This window comes from Mustela lutreola, chromosome 4 (genome assembly GCF_030435805.1).
Source record: "Mustela lutreola isolate mMusLut2 chromosome 4, mMusLut2.pri, whole genome shotgun sequence".
Classification (NCBI taxonomy): domain Eukaryota; kingdom Metazoa; phylum Chordata; class Mammalia; order Carnivora; family Mustelidae; genus Mustela; species Mustela lutreola.
The window spans coordinates 25,834,586-25,852,406 of record NC_081293.1 but is presented as its reverse complement, the minus strand read 5'-3'; the positions used below and the strand labels follow the sequence as shown (position 1 = coordinate 25,852,406).

Genomic DNA, 17,821 nt, shown 5'->3' with positions numbered 1-17,821 from the left:
ACCCACTAAGCAAGAAGCCTGACACAGGACTTGATCCCAAGACTCTGTGATTACAATTTTGAGATCATGACTTGAGCTGAAACCAAGAGTTTGGAGGTCCAACCAACGAGCCACCCAGGCACTTCTGGCAGTTTCTTGAAACATTAAACACTTATATGACCCAGCCATTCCACTCCTAGATATTATCCAAGATAAATGAAAACAACCCAGAAAAGGACTTATATATGAATGCCATTGCAGCTTTATTTATAATAGCCCCAAAGTAGAAACAACCCAAATGTCCAGCCACAGGTGAATGGATGAACAAAATGAGATAGTCAAATGACAGAATATTTCTCAGTGATAAAAAGGAGCAGACAAGTGATACACACTACAATGCAGATAATTCTCAAATTATGCTGAAAGAAGCGAGACAAAAAGGATATTTCCTGTATCATTCCAATTATATAATATTCTAGAAATGCAAATTAGTTTATAGCATTAGGAAGCAGATCGGTTGTTGCTTACAACATAGACTGCAAATAGGCACTTGGAAACTTCTGGGGGTGATATCTTAATTGTGGTAGTTCACAGGTAGTGTATCTTAATTGTGGTAGTTCACAGGTGTGTACCTCTGTCCCACTAATCAAAATGTACACTAAAAAAGAAGATAGTTATTGTACATAAACTATACCTCAATAAAATTAAGAACATGAATTAAATGAAAGAAGCAACAGAGACATGAATCTAGACACTTAGAGAGAAAGTAATGTTGATACTGAGTACAGGTTATTTGAACAAAATTTACAATATAACACCATTTTCATCTCTTGTGCGTTAGCTAAAAAAGAAATAGAGCTACATGAAACATTGCAGATATTAATTCAGTTCCAAGGTGATGATCCAAGTTTGCTTTTAATAGAAAAAAACTGATCATTTATCATAAAAAATTACTAAAGCTATTGAGCATTTTCTCCATTTATTAGCTGTTTACATGGCTGGTCACATGGCCCAGGAGCTCCTCAGAGACACGGTCTGTATATTTTCTTTCTCTACCCTCCGCCTAGCACAGTTTGATATTTACTAAATGAAATTTTATTAAAATTGAACTGAATGGCCTTAATTCATAATCGTAATTCTTTGGAGACTTGATTATTATTACTTCGTACTGATGAACACAAGACTCAAAGCTTAAGAAATTTGCAGTCACACTACTAAATAGCAGAAGTAGGGACTATAATCCAGGCCTTCTAACCCATAGATATACTGAAATTGTCCTCTGCTTCCACCAGAGACATCTGCCTGGGCTTTATCTTCCTCAGGATATCAACTGAATATTTTAAACGAATTTAAAGTTAGCTAAAGTCAATCTCCGCTGGGCGCATGCGTCCCTTCCTTTCCCCCTCTCACCCCACGGTGGAGACACACCAACTCGCTTCCTTCCGTCTTGACGCCTTTTGGCCCCAGCGACTCGCCGTTGCCCAAACTGAGACGTTCACTAGACGAGGTGATGGCGACTGGGACACCAGATTCGCAAGCGCGATTCGGTCAGTCTGTGAAGGGGCTCCTCACCGAGAAGGTGAACACCTGTGGTACGGACGTGATCGCGCTCACCAAGCAGGTGCTGAAAGGCTCCCGGAGCTCCGAGGTGAGCTGGAAGTGGACTTTATGGCCCGAGATCCCCGGCCCAGAGTCTTGCATAGCTGTGGGCAGGGGATCGCATTACCTCCTGGGAATTGTAGGCTGTCACTGCTCCCTGAGAGTAGCGCTCGTTCGCGAGGGGCGCGTGTTGCATTCTGGGATGTGTAGTTTGGGGGGATGAGGGATGTAGGGAGGGAAAGGAACGGGATGGTGGTTTATTTTCTTTTTCTTTTTTCTTTTCTTTTCTTTTCTTTTTTTTTTTTTTTTAGATTTTATTTATTTATTTGACACACACACACACAGAGAGAGACAGAGAGAGAGAGAGAGAGAGAGAGAGAAAGAGCACACAAGTAGGGGGAGCAGGAGAGGGAGAAGCAGGCTCCCGGCTGAGCAAGGAGCCTAACTCGGGGTGGGTTCCAAGATCCGGGGATCATGACCTGAGCCAAAGGCAGATGCTCAACCTACCGAGCCACCCAGGCGCCCCCGACTATGTGCTTTTAAAGCAGAGATTGCCGCAGTACAGCGGATAAGATAGTAGTCCTAGCCAGTTCCTAATTTGTTTCATGAGGTTGTCTCTAGTGAAGATCTCTCCCTTTCTCGCCCCCAAATTCCACATGGTTTTGCCCTCATCCCAGAGTCCTTTCACGCTTTTGTGCATCGTCTGTGGATTTGTTCTTTTCTAATTTGTCTTTCTGCCCATATCTTGGTTTTCTGTTTCTTAGATGAGCTTTCTCCTTTGCCCCGAGTTCACCTTCATCCTCTAGCTGGTTCCATGAATGGAACATCAAAAGTTTTATATATGTACACTGTGTCTCCCCCCAAAAAAGTATTTATTCTACTCTTAGATATTCACCCATGAGAAATGAAACTATGTGTCCACATAAAGACTTGTACCATTATCCGTGATAGCATCAAACTGGAAACAACCCAAATATCTGGTGACAAGGGAAAGGACAAACAAAATGGTTCTGATGACTGAGCCACTTCACTCCTAGGTTTTTACCCAAGAGGAATGATAACATGCCTCTCATTTTGTTACATAAGCTAACCACACACAGAACATATTATCTAAGTGTTCTTGTTTTGGTTTCTTTAAAGTGGAACAACATCTTGAATACACCTGTGAAACAGTCTGACTACTGTCTTTTTAGATCTTTGTGAATTTCTTCTGTAGACCTTTATCGTTCTCTTGCTCATAATTGACTCAGTGGCAGTGTGACTTAGTTGCTCATCTTCAACAAGTATTGCTCATTTTCAACTTAATTTTCATAATAATAGCAACTCTCTCTCTTTTAACTCATCTATTTCATCAGTCTCTATATTGTTTCCTTAAGTTATATAATTGCAATAACAAGCATAATATGGCCACACGCTTTTGGACTTGTATATGAATAGTCACAGCAGCTTTATTTATATTAGTGTAGGATCCAGTAGAATTGTCTTTACGGAGTCACCTTTCATGTAATGTTCTTTTTTTTTCTTTTATTTTTCTTTTAAAGATTTTGTTTATTTATTTGACAGACAGAGATCACAAGTAGGCAGAGAGGCAGGCAGAGAGAGAGAGAGGGAAGCAGGCTCCCTGCTGAGCAGAGAGCCCTATGCGGGGCTGGATCCCAGGGCCCTGGGATCATGACCTGAGCCAAAGGCAACGGCTTAACCCACTGAGCCACCCAGGCGCCCTCATGTTATGTTCTTAGCTTGTATTAGTAGTGACTACAAGAAATAACCATATGAAGAAGGTGTTTGCATTTACCATAACACTATTTTGAAGTCACTGATTTGGTTATCCCAAGTATGTTTTGTGTGAGGTCACACATTATATATTCATTTTAGGATTCAGCATCTGAGGGAAGTTTCTCTCTTTTTGAGGAATTGTTATGTTGCCTTTTACAAAATAAGAATTATGCAAATGAGGGACCCTGAGTGGTTCAGTCAGTTAAGCTATCTGACTTCCACTCAGGTCATGATCCTGGGGTCCTGGGATGGAGTCTCTTGTCTGGCTCCTTGCTCAGTGGGGATCCTGCTTCTCCCTCTGCCTGCTCCTACACCCTGCCTATGCGTGTACTCTCTCTGACAAATAAAATCTTTAAAAAAAAAAAAAAGAATTATGCAAATGCAAGTGTTTCATTTTTTTTTTGCCTTGGTTGCACAGAAGTTCTTACATCAGTTTTAGTGGTAGACACATCTCCTTTTAATGACTTTTAGATTCTGTTTCTATTTTTTATTTTCTATTTTTTAAAAAATATTTTATTTATTTATTTAACAGAGATCACAAGTAGGCAGAGAGGCAGGCAGAGAGAGAGAGAGAGAGAGGAGGAAGCAGGCTTCCCACTGAGCAGAGAGCCACATGCAGGGCTCGATCCCAGGACCCTGGGATCATGACCCAAGCCGAAGGCAGAGGCTTTAACCCACTGAGCCACCCAGGTGCCCTGTTTCTATTTTTTAAAAAATGTGTGTGTGCGTGTATGCACATATGGTATAAATTGGCTTCAGTCTTTTTGGAGAAGCAAGGTATAAATTTATAAATTAAAAAAACAGTGCTTGGGGCACCTGGGTAGCTCAGTGGGTTAAAGCTTCTGCTTTCGGCTCAGGTCATGGTCTCAGGGTCCTGGGATCGGGCTCTCTGCTCAGCGGGGAGCCTGCTTCCTCCTCTCTCTCTCTCTCTGCCTGTCTCTCTGCCTACTTGTGATCTCTGTCTGTCAAATAAATGAATAAAATCTTTAAAAAAAATTAAAAAACAGTGCTCATAGTTAATGACCAGTGTGTATTGAACATCCATATTCACCATAATAAACTTGTTTTTATTGAACAACTTCTATGTGCTGGACACTGCTGTGTTTTACGTAGCTTAATTTGTTAAATCTTTGCACTCACTAGTAGAGGAGGTACATTTCTTACATAGAGGATACAAAGAGGAATTTAATTTGTCCAAGGTTACAAAGTAGCTAGGAAGGGGTAGAACTAGGATTCAAACCTAGGCAGACTGGTTCTAGGCTCATAATCTTGGGCACCACCTCTCATGTGCTTTAGTGGCCCAAAAGCCATGGTGTCACCATTGACTGTTATAATGTGACTTTCTGCTTTCTGTTCCTCCTTGTGTATTTTTCCCATGAGATTCTTCCGTAGTAGATTTAGACTGGGTGTCCGGTAAATGGTATGGATTGAGTTAAACTGAAATCATTCCAGCTTTCTGGGAGGGTTTACGTATCATCTCGCAGTTCTCTGACTTTTGTTTTTTTATTGGCTCTCTTACGTGATACTTATCACATACCACATTGCCTTTTTCTGTAGTTAGTTATGTATTTTTGTCATTTCCTTTACTAGACTTTAGATTATTTGGCATGTCTTACTGATTTTCTTTTTTTGTCTTTTTTTTTTTTTTTTTTTTTTTGTAGCATATAGCAGTACTGAATTTTTTCCTTTTTAAGACTGGATGATATTCCGTTGTATGTACCACATTTTGTTTATCCCTTCATTTGGTGATGGACATTTGTGTTGTTTCCACCTTTTGGCTTTGTGAATATGCTGCAGCCAACATTTGTATATAAATACCTATTTGAGACCCTGGTTCCAGTTATTTTGGGTAATTGCTGAATTGCAGTTGCAATTGCTGGGTCATAGTCATATGGTAATTCTGTGTTTAACTTTTATTTGAGAGAGAGGGAGAGACAAGAGCAGAGGGAAAGGGAGAAGCAGGCTCCCCGGCTGAGCAGGGAACTCAAACTGGGGTTCCATTGCAGGACCCTGGGATCATGACCTGAGCCAAAAGCAGACACTTAACTGACTGAGACACTGAGGTTTCCTCTTCTCCAGCTTTTTGATTTGTTATTGGTGTGACCCAAATTGACCCAAAGCCACAGGACACCTTCCTGGGGTTGGTCCTGAGGGAAAGGGAGCTCTTGGTCTCATTGTGGACATGGAGCCTGATTTTTAGTTTGAATCCTTCTTTGCCTGTAGAACATTGCTTCTCTTTCCAACGTGGCTGTTTTGTTCGATTAGCTGGCAATTTTCATATGTAAAGCTCTCTTTCCACGGCATTCATTTAATAAATATTTTTTGTCTGCTCTGTGCTATGAACTATTTTTTTTTCCAAAAGATTTATTTATTTGACAGATGGAAATCACAAGTAGGCAGAGAGGCAGGCAGGCAGAGAGAGAGAGAGGGAAGCAGGCTCCCTGCTGAGCAGAGAGCCTGATGTAGGGCTCGATCCCAGGACCCTGAGATCATGACCTGAGCTGAAGGCAGAGGTTTTAACCCATTGAGCCACCCAGGTGCCCCTGCTATGAACTATTTTAGGTATAAAGGAGAGGGTGGTACACAAAACAAGGTCCCTATACTTAGGAAGTTTACATTTTAGTGAAGAGACAGACAAATGAAACAAAAAATCAGGGGGTAGGAAATCCCTTGGAGAAAAACTAGGCTGGGAGTAGAGTGTGATAAAAGGGTCTTCCTTAAATAGGGTGGTCAGGGAAGGGCCCTGTAAGGAGGGGACATTGGGACAGTCTCTTGAATGAAGTAAAGGAGCTGGCCACATGGACGTTTGGAGCCAGAGCGCTCCAAGTAGAAGAAATGGCAAATGCAAAGGCCTTGAGATGGGCATGTGTGCAAGGTGTGCAAGGAGGCCGGTATGGCTGGAGCACCAAGTGGGGGAGAGCATGTCAGCCTTGTGCCCACAGCACAATGAATGCGTGTGACCCCATGCTCCTGCTGTGCGTGCCTGCTTCTCCGCTCCTCCCGTCGAGTTGTGTGCTGAGTAAAGGGTCTGTTGGATGTGGGTTTTTTTTTTTTTTTTCTTTTAGGGTCCATTGTGTTCTCTTAAGCCTGTGTTTGTGCTTGCTATTTTAACTACATTATTTAATGCAATAATATGGAAAACAATGAACTAGAATGAAAACAAAAAGGGTTGGTATTGCTATGAAAACCACGTTAGAAAAGCTTGTTGAAGATAAGAAGCTAACCAGTAACAACGTAGTAACAGTACTTGTTGAAGATAAGGAGTGAAGATGGCTATTGAGTTACTTATGAGCAAAGCAATAAAGCCTAGGGGGAAATACTCAAGCTGTTGTTCCACTTTAAGGAAACCCAGCCCAGACATCTTAGATGATACGTGCTGTGTGTGGTTGGTTTATGCAAGAAAGTGATGCAGATTGCCAATGAATACATATGTCATCAAAGCAAGGGCCTTGGCCCAGCATTGCAACAGCTCCTGCATTCCAGGAATCACGAGTCTCCTTGAGTCTATCTTCGAAATGATTGGCCACCCCCACCCCCCTTTTTAACAGCCATTCTGGTGGCTCAGGCCACTTTCATTGCTTGCCTAGACTATGGCCGTGTTCTCCCAGCTAGTTTCTCTGCCTTCAGTCGTCCCCGCTTCAGTCTAGTCTGCTTGCCACGCTTCTAAAACAGTAAATCCAATCATGCCCAACCTTTAGGTCTCTGCTTAGATGTCACTTCTTTTCGGAGACCCTCCCTGAACACCCGCCCCTGTAACAGATCAGACACCTGACTCCCCACGCTGCCTGGTCGGCTGGTACTTCCCCATCAGCAGTTAACACAAGGTACTGGAGTGAGTGCCTGTGTCGTTGTCGTCACACCATGTTGTGAGCCCTGTGAGGATAGGGGCTATGTCCCTTCCTGGTGTACCGTGAGCACTGAATAAATATTTGTTGACTGACTGACTGAATGAGGAAGATTCTGTTAGAACGTTTTCCTTCTGCTGTCAGTTTATCAGTCACCATCTCCCTCCTGTAGGACTTTGGAGTTTGTCACTTAAAAGTGGCCACAAAGGGCACTTGGGTGGCTTAGTGCGTTGTCTCTGCCTTTGGCTCAGATCATGATCTCAGGGTCCTGGAATTGAGCCCCACATCGGGCACTCGGCTTGGCGGGGAGCCTGCTTCCTCCTCCCGCTCTGCCTGCCTCTGCTTACTTGTGATCTCTCTATGTCAAATAAATAAATAAAATCTTAAAAAAAAAAAAAATTGGCCACAAGGGGGGAACAGGCACTCTGATACATTGTGGATGGGAATGCGAAATGGTATAACCCCAGTAAAACTCTCTCATCCAGCAATCACAGTCATAATTCCATGAGTCTATCCCAAGGATACGTTAGCAAAAAGACACAAAGATATATAAAGTATTTTTTTGTAGCACTACTTATAATAGCAAAGGCTGCAAATAGTCCCAAAGTCTACAGCAGATGCCTGGCTGAACAGTCTTACAGGGACCTCTGTACAGCCGAGTGCTCTGCAGTCATGAGAGAACAGTGCGTAGAGTCAGCATAAATCACTGCTGATCGATTTCAGCATCTCTTGTCAAGTGAGAATAGCAGCATGTGGAAGTAGGTTACAGAAGGGGATAGTCCGATGATAGACGTATGGCCACTTTTTCCCCCCTTTTTTTCGTATGTCCACTTTTAAAAAGACAACGTGGAGAAGTAAATTTATTTACTTATTTATTTATTTATTTATTTATTTATTTTTAAATATTTTATTTAGGGACACCTGGGTGGCTCAGTTGGTTGAGCAGCTGCCTTCAGCTCAGGTCATGATCCCGGCGTCATGGGATCGAGTCCCACATCGGGCTCCTTGCCCCGCAGGGAACCTGCTTCTCCCTCTGACTCTGCCTGCCACTCTGTCTGCCTGTGCTCGCTCTTGCTTGCTCTCTGTCAAATAAATAAATAAAATATATTTTTTAAGATTTTATTTATTTATTTGACAGAGAGAGATCACAAGTAGGCAGAGAGGCAGGCAGAGAGAGAGAGAGAGGGAAGCAGGCTCCCCGCTGAGCAGAGAGCCTGATGCGGGGTTTGATCCCAGGACCCTGAGATCATGACCTGAGCCGAAGGCAGCGGCTTAACCCACTGAGCCACCCAGGCGTCCCTACTTATTTTTAAAATTAAGTGGGCTCCACACCCAATATGGGGCTTGAACTCACAACCCTGAGATCAAGAGTGACCTGCTCTCCCACCTGAGCCAACTAGGCACCCCCCAAAAAATATTTATGCGGAGGGGAGAGAGAAGGGGGAAGGGAAGGGACAGGGCTGGAAGGTCTTATTTTACCATTTCAACATTAGAAGGACGCAAAGGTTTATTCATTTTTAAACATAAAAATGAAAAGAAATAAATAACAGGTGCCACAGGGGAGTTTATCTGGGGGCTGTAGGAGGGCTGCTATTCTTGGTGAATCTGTGGTCATCGGTCCCCTTTTCATCCAAATCTCTGACCCAAGGGAACAGGGACGGGGGTGGGACACACAGTAACTTCCCCTTCCATGGTGGGACTTCAGGTCTGTCTGCCAGGAGCAGGGTGTGACCGCAGACCAGAAACCTCCTGTCAATCTCCTCTTGCCTCCTAATTCTGCAAACACCGAGCCCTTGGTTTCTCAAACAGTAGCCTTTGGAGCTGATGCTGAGGCCCTGCCGGCACTGCCAGAGTGACACTGAATGTGGATTTTCAACCTAAACAAATAGATTACCCTCTGTTACTTTTGGAGCATTTGTAGTTGGACGGGGGCGGGGGTGGGGTGGGGAGGAGAGGGGGTGATGGTTTAACAGCTGTGGAGAGAAGATTACCGGAAGTTTGCAGATTTTGATCATGACCCCTTTATTTTTGTCTTCCAGCTGCTCGGTCAGGCAGCTCGAAACATGGTCCTGCAGGAAGATGCCATCTTGCACTCGGAAGATGTAAGAAACAATTTCTTTTGTGATTTGGGTTTTATTTACATAACTGGTGTGGTTACAGGGAAGTGGAATGTTCTCTTTGTCTGTTTTTGTTTTGTTTTGTTTTGTTTTAATGCAGAGTTTAAGGAAGATGGCGATAATAACAACACATCTTCAATACCAGTGAGTATGCCTTTGGAGGTGCTGTGTGGTCACATTCTGCACGCTGCCCCCTCTTGCCTTTGGACTTCCGCACACTTTCTTGAGAAGGCAGGCGTGGGGAGTAAAGGTGGGGTTAGTCAGCAATGAGCTCCTTCTGGAAAAGATGGCGGCGACTGCAGAAGAAGCTGGATTTATGGGTGAGGTCAAGAGCAGGGACTGCCTTTTGCAAGCCTCTCTGTGGTCATTTGGGGGCTCCTCAGAGGGAGACACTTTGAACCCATTGAGGGAAAGGCCCATGCCAGGATCATGCTTGCACAGTGCTCGGCGCCCAGTAGACACTTAATTGGAATTTGTTGACGACTCGTGCCCAAGGTCTCTCCTGGGGAGTCTGCGCTTTCACTGGGGAATCGAGTGTAACTGACCAGTATGGTCTAGTCCCCCCATTTAACCCAGCCCTAGCTACGTAGAAATGATCCAGGAGGTTCCAAAATACAGACAGCCCTTTCTCTGTTATAATTTTGCATAAAATTATAATGAGCTTTTCATCCTATTTCATTTTGCTTTATATTTTATATAGTTGGTATGGCTTATGTACCTATTGGAAATGTACGATTGAGAATTTAACTCTTAATCTTTAAACAGTTTCTTGGGGTGTGTGCATGTCAGGTGTGTGACCCATTAGATTCCACATACCCGGGCCGAATGTGAGCCGTGCGTATAGTTTGTGGTACCTCCTCCCTCAGTCTGGTAGAGTGTTGTTAGCTCTTTGGGTTTAGAATCCATCTTCTTAGCAACGCTGCACTCAGAGAGTGAACAGGGCTTCAAGAGCACAGTCTTAAGCCAGAAGGGACAGAATTACAGAATGTGACATGAGCCAGAAATTTGTTCTGCCTACAAATATCTAGCCATAAGTTGCACTAATTTTCTGAGATTTTTTAAATCTTTCTTTTCCTCTTTCCCTTTCTGATTCAGGCAAGAAGCTATTCAGAAGAAGTAAGTAGCCCCAAAGGTAGGGGAGTGGGGGGACCAAGTGAAGCAGGCTATAGGGAATTCAACTTCTGGGCCTAGGATCAACGTGAAAGTCTAGCTGACGTACGCCCTTAAATTGTCGCACACTCTGGGGCAGCTCATTTGGGATATAGAGAAAACAGTCTAGTTGACCCTTGAACAATACAACTTTGAACTACACAGTTCCAGTTATACACAGATTTAAAAAAAAATATATATGGTATAGTGTTACAAATGTATTTTCTCTTCCTTATGGTTTTCTTTTTTTTCTTTCTTTTTTTTTTTTTTTAAGATTTTATTTATTTATTTGAGAGAGAGAGAGAGACAGCGGCCACAGGAACACAAGCACAGGGGGAGTGGGAGAGGGACAGCAGGCCTCCTGCTGAGCAGGGAACCAGATGCGGGCATAGATCCTAGGAACCTGGGATCATGACCCAAGCAGAAGGCTGTTGCTTAAAGACTGAGCCCCCCCAGGGACCCCCACCCCATGACTTTCTTAATAACTTCTTTTTCCTCTAGCTTACTTTATTACAAGAGTGTAGTATATATTACATATAACCTTATAAAATTTGTGTGAATTGACTATTTCTGTTATTAGTAAGGCTTCTGGCCAATAGTAGGCTAGTAGTCTAGTTTTGGGGGAGTCAGGGTATATACAGATTTTGACTGTGTGGGGCATCAATGCCTTTAACCTCCATATTGTACAAGGGTCAACTGTATGTTTCAAAGGCAGGCAGTAAGTTAATTCATTGCTGGTAAAGACTTTCTGAAAATTATAGTGTGTAGATGCCAAACTTAAGAAATAGAAAACCTTCTATGTTGGTTAACATTCATTAAGTAAGTGTGCTGAGGTCATTAAACAGTCTTGGTCCCTTACAATACTGGTTACACTGATTGGCTTTACAGACTTTTTTTTTCATAGTTTAAACTTCTGGAACTGTAGTGGACCAATATAAATTTGCATTTAGCTTCAGCAGTGTTTATGTGTTAAAGTACAAATTGTGCAAAGAGAGGTCTTTATTGCTCATTCCAGATAAACTTTTTCTCCGTTTTGATTTCTAGTGTCGAGCAGTCTTCTGACCTACAGGACCAGTTGAATCATCTGTTGAAATAGAACAGCTTGCAAGAGGGAAAAGCTCTTCTTTGCCGGACACTGAGAAGGAAATATTTTACTCAGCTGCTGTCCTATGGGTTTGATTTTCCATTTTCTTCTCCAAAAGTTAAGTTAGAAAAGATTTATGATGGTGTATAGTTTCTCCTGAAGAGAAGCTAGGTGGTTGAATTTTGGAAGTACTTCTTGAGGCTAAGTCATGCTCTTACTGATTTTTTTAATTGCTCTCTTTAGTTTGATGTTAAAGCAAAATTAAAGAGGTCTTAGTTTTTTCCCATAGAGCTTTTATATGTCAAAAGCTATATCATCTAAATGTGATTCTTTTTTAAAAATGTGATTCTTAAGCAAATGCTGAATGATGTTTTAAATTCAGAAATATGGCTTCTGTTGTGAAAACAGGAATGCTTAATATTGCTTTAAAGACTTTTTTTCTTTTAATCATACATTCAGGAAATTTCATGGTCATGGAATGGTGATAGGTAGTATCTGTTCTTTTCTATTAACTCGGAGGAGAAATATACTTTATTCATTGTAGCAATTCTTAAATGAAAAGTAGGCAAATGGTATATCTGGCCAGCTTTGACCCCCTGCCTTGACCTGCACTCCTAGTTTCTTTGTTGTGACTCTTGATTAGTTGGCCTTGGGTTCATTTTGTAATTTTGCTAGTCATCAGCAGATTCACTTGTAGAACATTATTGCCAAGTGCAAAGGCAGTTGAATTACTGGGAATGATTGCAGTGTAGGGTTGTGCGATGGTGAAAACCATATGTTTTCAGTTATTTGCCCTTGTTCATCTAATTCCGCTTGCTGAAGGTCTTTGTTTGAATTTTAAGTGGGACTCCATTGTGTTCTAGTTCATTTCTTACTTCACTGAAGAATTAGGAGAAAGCTGACATAAGAAAATGGTGTTTTCAGGGAAAGAAAAAAGGCAAGTAAGAGTCCAATTTAATTCCTACTGTATATCATCAAGTCGATTAATCATATTAGGTTGTATTTATCCCTCATTATACCTGTACACATCAACTTACAGCAAAAGAAAAACATAGGTACGAAGGAATTCAGTTATGCATTTATTTCATAAGCTCTCATTACAGTTACTAAATGTAAATGGGTTCAATTCACCTTCAAAAAGAAGGGTCACGAATTGGCAGCAAATGTCACGTTAAGAGTAAAATATTTGAAGCATTATTACTGGATGTTACTGCCACTGTTGCTACTCAGCGTTTTGATAGAGACCATGTCTAGTGCAGAAGTTAAAAGTAAGTATAGCTAATGGAGTGCCTGGGCGGCTCAGTCAGTTGAGTGTCTGCCTTTGGCACAGGTCATGATCCCAGGGTCCTGGAATCGAGCCCCGATTCGGGCCCCCTGCTCAGTGGGGAGGCTGTTTCTCCCTCTCCCTCTGTCTGCCACTCCCCTTGCTTGTACTCTCTCTCTGTCGAATGAATGAATGAATGAATGAATAAATATCTAAAAAAAAAAAAAGCTATTAGCAACAAAGAGACAAAATTATTATCATGTGTTAGGATTATCTGCTTAGGAAATCCAAGGACTGATTTCTTTTTAAAAGGGTCATTGATTTGGAAAACAAAACAAAGTTCAATTATCCAAGTATACAGGATGCAAAGAAATACCTAACATGACATTTGTAAAATATTAAAAATTAAAATGAAGTTATTGTCTGTTTCCCTCATCATGCTAGAACAAATAGTAAAGCAGCAGTGACTGCGTACATTATACCTCATAAATTTTGCCCTCAAAGTTTTAATGGTAAATATCAAATTTACATTAAATAATGAAAGCCTAGTAGTACTAAGTTTAGTCATTTTAAGGAACATAATGCCAAAATACATGGAAGAAGAATAGTCAGAAATGTATGAGTATTCAGAAATTTATACATAATTTGATTCTATATCTGTTACAGAAACAAATGGGTTAGGTAGAATTAAATGGCGATCAAACATGTAGAAACAAAAAATACTTCTTTAAATAACATCTGGGTTGTAGAGGATATGTTGAAGGCTAGTATTTTTAAAAATAGTGAAATCTCAAATTCTATGCAAGAAAATTAATGTGATAATACCTAAGCAGTACTATAAAGAAAAAAAAATCATGCTTTAAATCTCTGTATTAAGGAAAAGTGTGAAATGTTTTCTTTTTAAGGTGTTTGTGGTTAGAACTTAAATCAAAATAGAATAAGAAAACCAAGAATGAATGATAAAAATTTGAAAAAATATATGATATCATTAATTTGTTTTTTTTTTTTTTAAAGATTTTATTTATTTGACAGAGAGAGAGAGAAAACAAAGAGATAGCGCAGCAGACAGAGGGAGAGGGAGAAGCGGGCTTCTGAAGTGGGGCTTGATCCCAGGACCCTGGGTTCATGACCTGAGCTGACAGTAGATGCTTAATCAACTGAGCCACTCAGGCACCTCACGTTAATTGGTTCTTACAGATTAAATTGGTAAAGTATTGGGACACCTGACTGGCTCAGTCGGTGAAGCGTGTGACTCATGATCTTGATGTTGTAAATTCAAGCCCCAAATTGGGTGTAGAGATTACTTAAAAATAAAATCTTAAAAAAAAAAATTAAATTGGTAAAGTATCAGCTCAATCTGAAAGTTCAAATCAGTAAATTTATAATTGAAATGGAGACAAATAAAATAAATCAATTAGATTTTAAAAGCATGACCTGTCAGCTTGATTCTAAAGATTTGATTACTAGTGTCAAAATGTCCAGCATCTTTGACGATATAATATTACAGAACTACCATTTAAAAGAGAATATGTCCAGGGGGACCTGGCTGGCTCAGTCAGAAAAGCATGTGACTCTTGATCTTGGGATTGTGAGTTTGAGTCCCATATTGGGCCTAGAGCTTATTTAAAGAAAAAAAAAAGTCATTTGCCTGTAATAGCTTTCCTGAGAATTTTCCAAACTATCAAAGAACTTCCATATACTCCTGAAGTATAGAAAACAAGAGCAAGATACACAGTTCATTTGCTGAAGTAAATATGACTTTCACTTTTATTTTTATTTATTTAAAGATTTTATTTTTAAGTAATCACTGCACTCAACATGGGGCTCGAACTTACAACCCTGATGTTAAGGGTTGCATGTTCTACTGACTGAGCCAGCCAGGTGCACCAATGACTTTCTTTTTTTTTTTTTAGGATTTTATTTATTCATTTGAGAGAAAGAGAGCGCACGAGCGTGTGTGTGTGTGTGTGTGTGTGTGAGTTGTGGGGAGGGGCAGAGGGAGAAGCAGACTCCCCTATGAGCAGGGAGCAGGATGTGGGGCTCAATCCCAGGATCCCGAGATCATGACCTGTGCCAAAAGCAGATGTTCAGCCAACTGAATGACTCAGGTGCCCCATTTAAAAATTTTTTTAAATTTTTAAAAAGATTTTATTTATCATTTTAAAAAAGAAAAGCAAAATAGCATAAGAAAATTTAGGAGATTCTTATTCATTAACATACATGCAAAAATCGTAATAAAATCTCAGAAAAATTGAGTAGAGAAATATTTTTGAAGAATTGCTAAAATAATTCCAGAATTGCAGTTGATGTAACAGCTACAAAACCCGTTACATTATTAAGAAACATTAAATCATCTATCACTGTAATATACACCAAAGAGCCATTTGAAAAAATTAGCTTTTTTTTAACACATTTTATTTATTTATTTGAAGGAGAGAGAGAAATAGCGAGAGAGAGAGAATGAGAAGGGGAGAGGGAGAAGCAGGCTCTGTGCTGAGCAGGAAGCCCAATGCAGGACTCGATCCCAGGGCCCCAGGAACACGACCTGAGCTGAAGGCAGATGTTTAACCGACTAAGCCACCCAGGCACCCTGAAAAAATTAACTTCTATTTCTTTTTTTTTTTTTTTTAAAGATTTTATTTATTTATTTGACAGACAGAGATCACAAGTAGGCAGAGAGGCAGGCAGAGAGAGGAGGCAGCAGGCTCCCTGCTGAGCAGAGAGCCTAATGCAGGGCTTAATCCCAGGACCCTGGGATCATGACCTGAGCTGAAGGCAGAGGCTTTAACCCACTGAGCCACCCAGGCGCCCCTTAACTTTATTTCTAATTAAAACAAAACAAAACAAAAAAGAAAATCTTCTTTCTAAAGAACCAACATATGGTGAATATTGAATATTTGGTGAAGGAAAAAGAATCATAGAATCCCAAAATCTTAGCTCTGTATCAGACCTCAAAAGTGACTGAATTCTGGCCCCACGTTTTACAGATAAGAAAACATAGCCGGGGACATGACATGACTTACCCAAAGTTACCGAGTTTGGTGATAGGTTTTTTGAGTATTAGTCTAGCTCTTTATCATCTGTTACTTTCCTTACAAATAGAAACATGGGTGCTACTTGTCCTTCTTAGTATTTAACACAGTACAGAAGAAAGGATCTTGGAGGTAACTGAATCCAGTGTGTTTCCCTGCCACTGCGTCTCTAGCAAGTGAGCCTCCAGCTGCTCATCTGGCCCCTGCTTGAATGCTTCCAGTGGGGGAAACTTTACTTAGGGATGCTGGCCATTTTGGAAAGCTCTACTTCTTTAGAGACAGTCTGGGTACTGAACCAAACCTGCCTTTCTGGACCATTCTGTAATGGTCAGACCCGCAGCTTCCAAGGTAGGATATGTGGAGGTACGCGCAAGGCCATCCTTGGAGGTAAGGGAAGAAAATAATGAAAATTTCTATGTATGTTTATTTTTCATCTTAAGAAACTTAGGTTTTGCTAATATTTAAAATATGACTTGGTATGAGGGCTCTAATGTGGTCTCCATAGCATACTGATTTACACAGCCTGTCATTTAGCGGGGGTGATCTTAAAAACAAAAACACCTATGACTGGTACACTGACCAATCAGAATGGATGATGGCTACAAGCAATCTGGCCCAGAATCAGCGCTATACACTAGATACCTGATGGAAAACTTGGAATCATTCAATTAAAGTTGATGGTGGTTTGCTTTATTGTGGTTTATCCATGTGTGGTTATGTGGATTTTAGGTTTATCAAATGATTCTTGTGAATACCCACAAATCAAAGATCATGTATTAAAGCAAGTAGAGCGAACAAGTGGAAAACAGTGAAGCCCTTTCCCTAAGCCCCATTAATCTGTGCCTTCAAGATAAACATAACATTTTAACAATGAGTGAGAAAGTAACTGCTTTCCTAAAGGAACTAATTTTAGGGAGATAGTATATTGAAAACTAGTATTTGTTTTTGCCATTATACAATTGCTAAAAAACTGATAGCTGTAGAAACACAATAGTTTCTATTATCTACTTAATAGTTGGAAATATTCTAGGCTATAAAAATATTCTAATAAGGACTGTTTTCATGGGTTTAATTTGTTAAAAATATTAAAATATAACACCTTTATATTAATATTTAATCATCGTTTGACATCAGGGAAGATTGTTATTAGCAGGTGAGACTGAAAAATGAGTGTAGCATAGTAAATGTCCCATTTAGATCTCTGTATTTCCTTACCACCCTAATGAATAGAAACGCTTATTACAAGCACAGAAGAAATAAGATAGACAAATACAGTGAACCCTTATACGGCACTGGGGGCAGGGTACTGACACCTTCACAGTTGAAAATTAGTGTATAACTTTTGACTCCCCCAAAACTTAACTACTAATAGCCTAATATTGGCTGGAAGCCTTATCAATAATATAAACAGTCATTTAATACATATTTTATATGTTATATGTATTATATACTGTATTTACAATAAAGTAAGCCAGAGGGAAAAAATGTCATTATGAAAATTGCAAGGGAAAGAAAATATATTTACAGGGTGCCTGGGTGGCTCAAATGGTTGGGTGTCTGCCTTTGGTTCAGGTCATGGTTCTGGGGTCCTGGGATCAAGTCCTGCATTGAGCTCCCTACTCCGTGGGGAACCTGCTTCTCCCTCTGCCTCTCTCTCTTTCTGTCCCTCATGAATAAATAAAATCGTAAAAAAAAAGAAAATATATTTACCGTACTGTCCTTGCTAAAGAAATCTACATAGAAGTGGACCATGCAGTTCAAACCCATGTTTTTCAATATAGGGGTAGAAGAAAAAAATTTTCTGCAGGATGAAATGACAATACTTAGGAAACACAAGTGAATTGATTAGAAATTACCAAAGGTTAAAAATGAATTTATCGGGACGCCTGGGTGGCTCAGTGGGTTAAGCCACTGCCTTCGGCTCAGGTCATGATCTCAGGGTCCTGGGATCGAGTCCCGCATCGGGCTCTCTGCTC

General features: G+C 40.7%; 1 protein-coding gene across 1 annotated transcript; it reads left to right on the top strand.

Annotated features, from left to right (window-relative positions):
• Positions 1 to 41: 41 nt before the first annotated feature.
• Positions 42 to 16,538, top strand: BORCS7 (BLOC-1 related complex subunit 7). The gene is made up of 5 exons (XM_059169056.1): positions 42 to 1,627; positions 9,239 to 9,301; positions 9,417 to 9,460; positions 10,412 to 10,432; positions 11,510 to 16,538. Exons 1-5 carry the CDS (start codon positions 1,490 to 1,492, stop codon positions 11,559 to 11,561), a joined length of 318 nt encoding a protein of 105 aa, XP_059025039.1. The 5' UTR covers positions 42 to 1,489; the 3' UTR covers positions 11,562 to 16,538.
• Positions 16,539 to 17,821: the final 1,283 nt, after the last annotated feature.